Source organism: Malania oleifera, chromosome 5 (genome assembly GCF_029873635.1).
Source record: "Malania oleifera isolate guangnan ecotype guangnan chromosome 5, ASM2987363v1, whole genome shotgun sequence".
Classification (NCBI taxonomy): domain Eukaryota; kingdom Viridiplantae; phylum Streptophyta; class Magnoliopsida; order Santalales; family Ximeniaceae; genus Malania; species Malania oleifera.
The window spans coordinates 111,075,662-111,087,594 of NC_080421.1; the positions used below are offsets into that span (position 1 = coordinate 111,075,662).

An 11,933-nucleotide genomic window follows, 5' to 3' on the forward strand; every position below is an offset into this window, starting at 1 on the left:
TTAGACCAAGCCAACCAGGTTCTGATATCATATAATATATATTCTGAAACGGTGATACATGGATATCTCATATCATTAATTTTCACATCAATCATATCATTTTGCATATATACGTGTATCATGAAAATCATCGGCCCGTACGCCGGTATTACACATTTTATCATAGCTCGGCTCGTACGCCGGCAAAACGTAACACAACCCGTACGCTGGCAAATCACAGTCACATAGTATGGCTCATACGCCAACAAACATAGCACAGCCCGTACGTTGACAAATCACAGTCACATAGCACAGCTGGTACGCTGGCAAATCACATCACATAGCACGGCCTGTACGCCGGCAAAACATATAAAATTTCGGCCCGTACGTCAATTTTCCATCATAAAAATCCATATCATCCACATTCCCAGAAAATAGTATTTCACAACATTTTTACTCATGCCACACAAATGGATTTTCACATATTCAACATATGATCATTTTCACAGTATTTTGCAAATATAAATCATATATATATAAATATATTTATTTTTCCTGAAACCAAATGCTATATATACATATACATGCATTTTCTCAAAACAAAACTTACTTAGTTTATCCTCTTATCTGATTCCTGGAAAGCCCCTAATAAAACTGCCTCGCACCCGTAAGGTTCCTAATTCAACACCTTGAAAATGAAAACTCTTAGTATTAAAGTTAGGTATTTTCGTACGTACAACATTTTCTATAACTACCACTAAGTCAAATTCGGCTTAAAAGCCTTACCTCAACTTAGGGATGATCCCCTTCACTCCCAATTCAACACCCTTGGAAGCAACATTGCCCAGAATTAAAGTTCAGTATTTCTAAGGGTATAACACTTCTTACAACTGTTACAAATCCAAATATTGAATAAAAAGTCTTACCCTAGATTTGGAATGGTTTCCACCTAACTTTCACCAACGATCCGCTCCAGCAGATTTGGAGAGAACTTCCCTAAGAGCGTCGTGGTGACTTCGGATTGTCGATTCGGCGAAGATCTGGCCCGTAATCAACAAAAGAAAGAGGCAAAACTGAAGGGGAGAGAGAGAGGGAAAACTTAGCTTCGTTTGTAAGTTAAAAATCTGGATTTTTCTATTTATAGACAGGTGATTTCGTCGACGAGACACGTCACCTCGTCGACGAGTCCTTTATTAAATTCGTCGATAAGACCCTGTATTTGTCGATGAAATTCAGGCTGCCCCAAAACCTCTTTCGGTATTTTCTCGTCGACGAAACCCTGTGCTCATCGATGAATTTTCTTATGCACTTGTCGACGAGGCCCTGTATTCGTCGACGAGTTCTGGCCTTTCCCTTGAAATTATGGTTATCCCCCAAAATGCGATGTCGTCGACGAAGTCTACGGCCTCCTTTTGTTTCCGGTTTCCATTTCCCTTCCTTTTATTATTTAAATCTCATTTTTATTCAGGTCGTTACAACAGATACCATGTTTTACAACATATTAGCAAAAAATGTCAAGGAATATATATGCTCTATAGAATGGTGAATTTTTAGTATACATACAGATAGAAATTTTACAAAATATTCAGAACCCTGATTTATTTAATTTTCAAGATACCATGATTTACAGTAGACATATAGAAACATATATTTTCAACATTTTTAGAATACCATGATTTCAAAACCATAACACCCAGATACTCAGATATTTAGATATACAGTTATTAAATATTTAGTCAGTTATTCAGATTTTCAAATGAATTTTGTAATGTTATGTTTATTTCAAAATCATGGTAAAAATAGTAATATAAAAATATCAGTTAAATATATAAAGTATCAGACCCTAATGGACCAGGTTCAATCAACAGAGTACGGTACCGTAACTATTTTCAGTTCAGAGTGCAACCACATAACTCAAATAGTATGTGAATTTTCAGCAGTCGATCGTGCCTATGTTGTGGATAGGCTCCCTATCAATTAGGGTTGAGGAAGCCGATCTGACTTTCGGAGTTCAGTTGACTTATCCTCGTCGGCTAGCTAGTGATAAGTCTCGCTTTCAGGTCGCACAACCCTGTCATGAGGGGTTAAATCGTGAATTTCACTTATCCATCTAGGGGATTTTCTCAGTTATTATATATATATATATATATATATATATATATATATATATCCAGATTTACAAAAACCGTAGACATAACTATAAATATTAGAAGTATTATTAATAAAAAATTCAAAAAAATAATTTATGTTAAGTAACATAGGTATGAGTTATACTGTACATTATTTATACGTGTTTTCTCAGATTCAGTTATTTATAGTATTTCTAAATTAGATTTTACAAATATGTAAACTCACTTGTCACACACTAGCAATAGTATATTTTGTCTTACTAAGCGTTGTCTCATCCCAGTGATTTAACATTTTTTATGTGATCCAGTTAAGCGAGCAAATCAAGCTCGCAGATAGAAGAGACTTCAATACTGCCCTATATGTAGGGTGAGTGCTTTTGGGAAGTCATTTTTGAGTAGTTTCTAGGTCTAGATGAGGGTATTTTGAGAATAGTTATGTATGTATATTTTTGGGAAAAATTTTAACATTCTGGTATTGTATATATTGATATGGTTATATGTATTCTGTATTCCGCTGCTTAGGTAGTTTATTGAGTTCCAAATTCCACAGTCCCTATCTGGTTCGTGATGATAGTTTAGTTTTATTAGAAGGTATCAGAGTAGTGAAATTTTACAGTTTATATATGTGAAAAAAAAATGGCATGAAAAATCAGGTCGTTACACTCTATCCAGGGCCCACACGAGGCTCGGAATCGAACTTGCTTCGGCATATCAACTGCGATCTTCATTCACCGAAAGTCTTCATGTAATCCATATGTACCTACAAAGAGTTACAAACTGAAGTGTGTTTTGAGTGCATGTGCTTGTCTGAGGGTTGAACCATAAGATATAGGTCGACCAATTTCTTTCTACATCAGTGTCCTTATATACGCTTCATAAATCTCACAATATAGGTGATCATTCTCACACCCAACGCATGTGGGACCCACAAAATCACGTGAAACCCACATGAGTCCCGAAGTTATGTAGGGTCATAAAATCGTGTAAGATATATTGGAGTTGTGTGGGATCCATGTGGTTCTCGAAACTGTGTGGGGCCCACAAAAGTTTTGGATTCAAATTTGTTTCTTCCTTTATATATGTAATTAAAGATAATAATAAAAAAAAGGAAAAGAAAAAAAAGAAGAAAGAGGAGTGTTGGCAACCCAATTGCAAAGCACATCACCTCACATCTCATTCCATCTCACATCCCACGTGTCATCTTCTATCTTCCGCCAATAATTTAAAATTTTTAAAATTAAAATTTTACCTCTTTCCCCAAACTTTTGAAAATACAATTTTCCTCCCCAAAATTTTTCTATAAATATGAAACTCTCAACTTTCATTTTCCACAAAAATTTTTCAAGAGAAGAGAAGAATTAGTGAGTGAAAGAATTAGTGGTGGAGAAAAATTTTTTGTTATGATTAAAATTCTCACTCACCCACTATTTCCAATCTCATTTTCAGAAATATTCATTGTGACCGTCTCATAAGGTTAAGTAAGGGAAAGCAAATTTGATTATGTTAGATTGTTATTTAAAATTTATACCCGAGTTTATTTGTAAGTAAATTTTGATTATGTTAGTTATTTTCATAAGGGTGATTTTTATAATATATGTATATACATATTTAATTACGTGTACAGAATTATTGATGATTTGAAGGAAAAATATATGTTTATGTGAATAGGGTCATTTTTGTGCTTAAATGATGATCTAAAGGAAACTTATAAGGAATATATATGTATGTATGTATATGTATATAATTAAATATTATAGTTACAATTTTAAAGTTAAAAGTTTACTTTAACAATTACAATATATGGTTATAAGATTTTACTGCTGTAGTTGATGGTAAAAGTTTTATGTAGAAAATTTAAAATTTACATTTATTTTAAAAGTAGTTTTGAAATTATAGTATTAAATATTTTTTTTACGAAATTATAATATTATGAAAGCTCATTTTAGTTACACACTAATAATAATCTTATTTACTTACTGATCCTCGTCTCACCCCAATCATTATTTTACATTTTAGATAATTTTGAAGAGGACACCATAAATCTGGCATAGCAAGTGTATGGGCGGGAATAGAAAAAGTAGAGTAGAATAAAAAATTTTGCATAATACAATTTAGAATATGTTTGTATATTTTAAAATTTTAGAAATTTTAATTTAACATTTAAGACGTATATTTGTAATAAAACTAATTAGTATTCTGGTAATAAAAATAATTAAAATTTATTGCATCCGCTAAAAAATTTATATGTAAGAACCCACTCGGGTTCAGGTCCTTACAATTCCTCTGTAATTTATTATTATTATACGCTATTATTATATTTAAAATAATAAATTATTAATAAAATAAAAATTATTCTTGTGTTATAATATGTTGGAATTACTGCATTCCCAAGATGGGGTGAATTGGGTATTTAAAACTTACTCCTAGGTTTAATCCAAAGTTCACAACCAGTATCACACAAACCTATGGTCTTTCTATAAATTCATAAATTCAATCAATCTCAATAGTAAAATATAAATATTTAAGTGCTAAAATTTAAATTAGAGAAATTAAAAGCAGACACAAGAAATGTTATCGAGATTCGGCCCAAACTGCCTACGTACCCGCCTCAAACTCACAAGTAAGAGGATTCCACTAAGGGCTCACTTAACGGGTGGAGTGACACCTAATACAACACCTTAACAAGATGGTACACCTAGTTCTCTTAACCGGGTTTGAACCAGTCCGAGACTATTCACAAGGCTAGTCTCCCTTTTCTGACCATACATCGAGAATACAACAGATAATTAAATAAAATATTTTGTACAATAAAATATGCTTCTAATACAAGCAGATGTGTACAACATTACAGCTCAAAATACACTCACGTATGATATGAAATAAGCTCAAGTGAGATTTTCACAAAAAATAATTTTCTCAATCTTTGAGTGAGATGTATATGATAAGTATCTCAAAGATTTGAATCCTTAATCGTTTTTTCTCCAAAAATGTTTTTCAATGAAAAAATAGGAGAACTTAGGGTTTATGCTTTTCAAACTATTTTTTGCAAGATAAAGATTTTTCAATAAAAGTTCAAATACAGGAAGACTAATCCAAGTACAAACAATTATGAATATAAAATACGTGCTTAAGTCTTTTAAGAAAAATTAATAAAAGTTATCTCCAAAGAAATATTTACCAAGAAAATGTATGGAGAAACTTTAGATTTACTTTCAAAAATTATTTGTAAGCTAAGATATATAATGAAAGTAAATGCAAAACTAAATCTTATGCCCAAGTAAATAATCCTCCAACAATCTTTAAATGCAATAAATTTGCAAGTGAAGAAAGTGAGTAAAATCAATGCTTTCTTTCAACAAGAAGTTTTCTAAAGATTTGGCAAGAGAATAAAGAAGAGAGAGTAAAGAGTATGAATAATACAAAAAATATTTAGGAAGGATTTTCAATCTAATCTCTTGCTTAAAAATGTGTAATGGAGGGGTATATGTAGACTCCTTAGAAAATCTGACCGCTAGGGACATATTAAGGATTTTAGAGAATATTTAATAAAAAATTAACCCTAATTACCATAATAAAATTATGGCAACCCGAGAGGGTTGGTCAATCGGGGTGCTCAGTTCGGTCTACTAGGGAAAATTTGAACTGTGTGTTCGATCGGCCAATCAAAAGATGATTCCTAAACCTCTAAGGTTCGGTCGACCGAAGTGAGTTCGGTTGATCAAACATAGGTGTTCGGTCGACCAGCCATTATTTGTATTGAAAGTTCGGTCGATCAAGCAGTTAAGAACACCCCACGTGTTGGTTCGGTCGATCAGAGCATTACAACTCATTTTCGGTTCGATCGACCGAAGGGTCAAAATGTTGACTCGGTGAAGGTTCGGTCAACCGAATGCTTCTGTGCATTACAATTCGATCAAACGAACATGCCTTTTTAGAGCATTTCGGTCCTAATACCTTTATAAAATTATCTCTATTCATATGATGATTGAATTTAATTCAATAGAGCATATTTTAATGTAGACACGAGGGTAGGTTTTTTAGAGGTCTACCAAAAAAATCTAGCATAGGTCGACCTCCAAAGGGTACCCTAAGGTCATTCGGATCCCTATGGTCAATCTACGGTCTTATTTAAGCTTTATTCATATCATGTATGCAAATGCAAATATTACATATCAAAAGAAAAAATAAATGCAATACAAGTGAAATTTACATGTCTTCAATCTTCTTTATTCTTGTGACTTTCTTGGAATACGCCAGCTGATGTACATGTCTTTCGAGTTTCTTCTGGCTTCCACTTTCACTCTCCTTATGTGTGTGTTCTGAAATGTTATCTATTAAAACACTCGACGCACACATAAGAAACTTACGGTTTGTTATTATCAAAATCAGGGATCGAACTCAAAAAATCAACATAATATTAGAAAGTATTTAAAGATCATATTGACCTCAGTTATTCCGATTAATTGAATTACTAAGGCAATGTTTAGAAGTTTTATTTGAATTTTATGGATTTGGAAGAATATCAATTCAATTTTTTATTGCATATTATTCAAATTATACAAATCAAAATCAAAGGGTCCCAATTTGCATGCTTCCAAACACAAGATAAATATTGATTTTGATTTTTTTTTAGAATATGTTTGTTGAAAGTTTTAATATATGGTATGATTATGTATTCTTAGGTTTGTGTTGAAAATATAATTATTTTTCATATATTATTTTTACACATATTGAGAATGTAACAATCATTTTCTTAAAATATTAAGATTTTTATATTAAAACGAATATTAACACTAAGATCTTGTATACTTTACTGAGGATAAATCGAACCAAATGAAAATAATTCTATGAGTCAAATTAAGAGCATATTCTCATAAATAAAATTTTTAAAAATTTCATTCTAGGGAAGTATTTTTGAAGCGAACCAAATGAATATAATTCCATGAGTCAAACACCATATTCTATAAATGAAAATTTGAAAATTTTAATTTCACTAAATCATTTTTTATATCACGAGGTCGAAGATTAATTAATTATGCTTTGGGATGTCCCTTTTTCTAATGAGAATTTATATATATATATATATATATATATATATATTGTTGACTGTTAAATAAAATTTCAATTATTAAAAATATTTTCCAATAAATAATGAAATATTCTAGACAAAAGCTTCAAATCTTAAAGCGGTAGTAGAAATGGAGATGCGGGGTATCGAACCCCGTGCCTCTCGCATGCAAAGCGAGCGCTCTACCGTTTGAGCTACATCCCCACGTTGGTTTCGTTCATGTCATTATTAAATTGTTGTCAATCAATGGTCTAAGAAATCTCCACCATCCCCCATGGCGATAATATATTAAAATGCTCCGTCGACAGCTCGACGTCACGCCTTAGGTAGGGTTACGGCCCCCCAAGCCCCAAATCATCTCTCTATTTAAGAAATCTCCCATAGCTCTCCCACTCCACTCTTCACTCTCACTCACTCCCACTGCGCAAGCATTCAAACTCACTCTCAAACATACCTCTTACAGCACACGATCTCCATCATCATCAATGGAACCCAAAGGCACCGTCGTCTTCACCACCGTCGGCCGCCCTACTTACGGCTTCGACATTTTCTCCGTCACCCTCTCCTCCCTCTCCGAACGCCGCCTTACTGATGGCGCCTCCGTCAACTTCAACGGCCACTTCGCCGACGACGACGCCACCCTGGTTTACGTCTCGGAACGAACTGGGTCGCCGCGGATTTACCTTAACCGGAGCGGAATCGTCGAACCAGAGCTGAATTTTTCCGTTCCCGGAAGCCTCTTCCACGACCGTCCGGTAGTCAAGAACGGAAGAGTCTACTTCATATCCGCCCACGAACCCGCCGAGCGGCCATTCAAGAGCTGGTCCGCCGTCTACTCGACCAGTGTCGATAAGGGTAGAGGCGGTGAAATTTCCCGGTTGAGTCCCGACGGTGTGGTTGATTACAGCCCAGCGGTTTCTCGGAGCGGGAAGTTCATCGCGGTAGCGTCAAACGGGTCTGGTCCGTGGGCTGGGGAATTCCACGAACTCAAAACGGATATTGTCGTTTTTAGAGAGTCCGACCCCGGTAAGCGCACGGTGGTGTCTGAGCAAGGGGGATGGCCCACTTGGGCGGGAGACTCCACCCTTTACTTCCACAGGCAAGCCGACGACGGGTGGTGGAGCATTTTCGGAATTGATCTGCCGGAGAACTTCGAATTTTCCGGCGTCTCCGAACTGCCTCGTCGCGTGACACCGCCAGGGCTCCACGCGTTTACTCCGGCGGCTTTTCACGACGGCAAGCGAATCGCCGTCGCAACTCGGCGGCGCGGGAAGAGCTTCCGCCACATCGAAATATTCGACCTTGAGTCGCAAACGTTCACACCGTTGACCGAGTCGCTAAACCCGAATTTCCACCATTACAACCCGTTTGTGTCTCCCGAGTGCGGGTTGCTGGGTTACCACCGATTCCGAGGGGAGTCGTCCTCGGGCGAGTTGATAATTCCTCACCTCGAGCCCATAATTTCTCCGATTAAGGACCTCAGGATGCTTCGCCTCAACGGCTCGTTCCCTTCGTTCTCCCCGGATGGTAATTTTATAGCTTTCAATCCCGACTTCGATCGAAATTCCGGACTGAAAATCATCAAATCGGACGGTTCAAAGGCGTGGAGCTTGCTAAAAGGCCGCACGGCGTTCTACAATTCCTGGAGCCCGACGGAGAAAAACGTAATTTACACCTCGATCGGTCCGATCTTCGGATCAGCCAAAGTGACGGTCCAGATCGCGCGGATCACCTTCGACTTCTCCGGCCTGGTCAACGATCGCGAAGACCTCCCCGCGGAGGTCAAGATCCTGACAAGAGAAGACGCAGGGAACAACGCGTTCCCGGCGTGCTCGCAGGACGGGAAGTCCGTGCTGTTCCGGTCGGGCCGCTCGGGGCACAAAAACCTCTACATAATCGACGCCGTGAACGGCGAGTTTGACGGCGGAAGCATAAGGCAGCTAACCGACGGGCCATGGATCGACACGATGCCGTGCTGGTCCCCGGACGGCGATCTTATCGCGTTCTCGTCGAATAGGCACAACCCCGACAACCCGGAAGTTTTCAGCGTGTACGTGGTGCGTCCGGACGGCACGGGTCTGCGCAGGATTCCCGTGTCGGGACACGAGGGATCGGGTGACGCGGACAGGGAGAGGGTCAACCACGTCTGCTTCAGCCCCGACGGCGAGTGGCTGCTGTTCACGGCGAACATCAGCGGCGTGACGTCGGAGCCGGTGTCGCTGCCGAACCAGTTCCAGCCTTACGGGGACCTCCACGTGACGAGGGTGGACGGGAGTGGGTTGAGGAGGCTGACGTGTAACGGATACGAGAATGGAACCCCTACGTGGCAGGCGGATGGTGACGTGGGCCTGGAGAGGTCGTCCGCGGCGAGTGGGGTTGGAGATGAGCTGACGGGTGATTTTGAGGAGCCGCTGTGGATTACTTGTGATATTTGAGGACTTTTTTTTGTTTTTAATAATAATAATTGAGACCTATTTTTTTTCAACAATAAAATTAGGTCTTAAGTTGTGGGGTTGACTATAGAACTATTTGTTTCCTCAACTTATATAATTATGAACCATTTCTTCTGATAAATTTAGAATTATTAAATTTTTATTCACTTTCTTATTTTAAACTATTTTATATTTATTAATATCTTTTTTATTGTTCCCACAATAATTAACTCACTCTTTTCATTGACGTACTATATAACCTAACTTTTATATGATACACCTAACTTATCACAAATATGTTCATTCTTTAATTTATTTTTTAATATTATACTGTTTATCCATTTAAACATTTTTATTTCAATAACTTTTATTTTTGGATATTATATTTCTTCCTTGCCTGATATTTTGATCCATATAGAATAATTAGTCTTATAATTATCTTATAAAACTTTCCTTTTAATTTTATGAGTATTTTAAGATACGTTGAAAACATTTTTCCATTTTATTCAACCTACTTTAACTTTACACATTACATTATCTTTAACTTTTCCTTCAACTTACAAAAGAGATCCAAGAAATCTACAAGTATTATTTATTTCTTTATCATCTTGTCTCTAATATTTTTCCTACCATTATTGAAATTGCATTTCATATATTCTGTATTATTTTTATTTATCCTAAAACCTTTAAATTTTAAAGTTTCTCTCCATAATTCTAATTTAACTTCTACTTCATTCTTAATTACATCACATACACTATAGAACCTCATTTTAAATGCTTTTAGTCAGTTGGTCGATCACTAAAGTAAAAAAATGAAAACTCAAAATAAATTCTTGATGTACACCTACGACAATTGAAAATTCTCTAATTTTTTTCATTTATATTCCTTACACTAGTCATTACTTTATCGTACATATCCTTAATGACATCAGTATACCTACATACCTTTTATTTTTTTCTAAAACTCATCATAGAATATTCTTAGGTAAAATTGGATAAAAAATAAATGAATTGAAAAAAAATAGTGTCTCGTGTCAAAATTTTATTATTTCTTATATGGAAATTGCATGCATGCATACTTAAGAAACCTTATACGCAAACAATATAAAAATTATTGAGGAAGTATTGTATGAGTTCAATTCATTTGAGCTCATTCACTTTTTACTAGTTTACTAATAAATCTATAATAATTTACGTGCACATGACTATTGATTGCAAGTAGATATAATATGGAGAGTTAAATTATTATGTATTTTGGAGTATAGATTTTTGAATTTAAGTTTGAATTTATATAACTTAATATAATTTAATTTGTACTACATTTTGTGTAAGTCACACAAATGCAAATTTAAATGCAAAAAGTTACCGTTTCCAAAATTATCCCAAGTAATTTAGTCGAGTGCCCAAAGGATTTCGAACACCATCACTTTAAATATATATATTTTTTTTAACGAAAAATATACAATATATTATATAATTAAATTTATAAATGAAAATAAAAATATTTAGGGTTTTACAAAATATAAAAATAAATACATTTATATACAAAATCCTTTTAGTGCAAGGAATTAATTTGACACTTTAGAAGAAAAGGAATTGATATGTGATTTAAAGGGGAAATTTAAAACTTGCCGAGGAAAAAAATAGGTGGGACTGCCCGTTGCACAAAGCTCTCGCGTATGCGGGGTCCTAGAAAGGGGCGGACCACAATGGGTCTATAATATGCAACTTTACCTTATATTTTTGCAAGAGGCTGTTTCCACAACTTGTGACCTTCAAGTCACACGACGACAAATATAAAAATCTCTATAGGATTTGAGTTATTTTTAGTATATTATAAGTTGGATGTCAATAAGATGAAATTTAGTAATTAATATTATTATAAATAAGATAAAATTTTAACTATTTTATATGAAATATAATTTTTTTAATTTTAATGTAAATAAAAAATATTTTGCATGTAAATATTTCTAACATATAAAATTAAATTTATTGATAAGATTTTTTTTTTATAATTGTTAATTAAATTTCTTGAGTAGTTAGGTTTACTTATAAAGAAAAATGTTGTCTTTTAAAACAAGGTCAAAGATATTTTATCCAAAAAGTATACAATATTAATCTCCCCGAAAAAATATTGAGGTTCATTTTTTTAAGAAGAAAAAAAAATAATATAAGTTGTTTTAATATAAGAAATAAAATTAAACAAATAATAGAAATGCAGTGAAAGTTTATTCACAACTAAATTATATAAGAATTAAAAGAGATTAAATTTATTTATTAAAAAAATTGGTATGTCATTTAAGATATAAATAAGGATATTTTACT

The 11,933-nt window shown here is 34.8% G+C and overlaps 1 protein-coding gene and 1 non-coding gene across 2 annotated transcripts; one reads left to right on the forward strand and one right to left on the reverse strand.

The window, feature by feature from the left end:
- Window positions 1–7,307: 7,307 nt before the first annotated feature.
- On the reverse strand, window positions 7,308–7,380 carry TRNAA-UGC (transfer RNA alanine (anticodon UGC)). Its single transcript has one exon. It is a non-coding gene; the product is annotated as a tRNA-Ala (tRNA).
- A 102-nt stretch (window positions 7,381–7,482) lies between these two features.
- Window positions 7,483–9,750, forward strand: LOC131155634 (uncharacterized). The gene has a single exon (XM_058108889.1). It carries the CDS (start codon window positions 7,662–7,664, stop codon window positions 9,609–9,611), a length of 1,950 nt encoding a protein of 649 aa, XP_057964872.1. The 5' UTR covers window positions 7,483–7,661; the 3' UTR covers window positions 9,612–9,750.
- Window positions 9,751–11,933: the final 2,183 nt, after the last annotated feature.

Coding starts and splice junctions, on each gene's coding strand:
- LOC131155634 (XM_058108889.1), top strand. CDS start 7,662: ATGGAACCCAAAGGCACCGTCGTCTTCACCACCGTCGGCCGCCCTACT.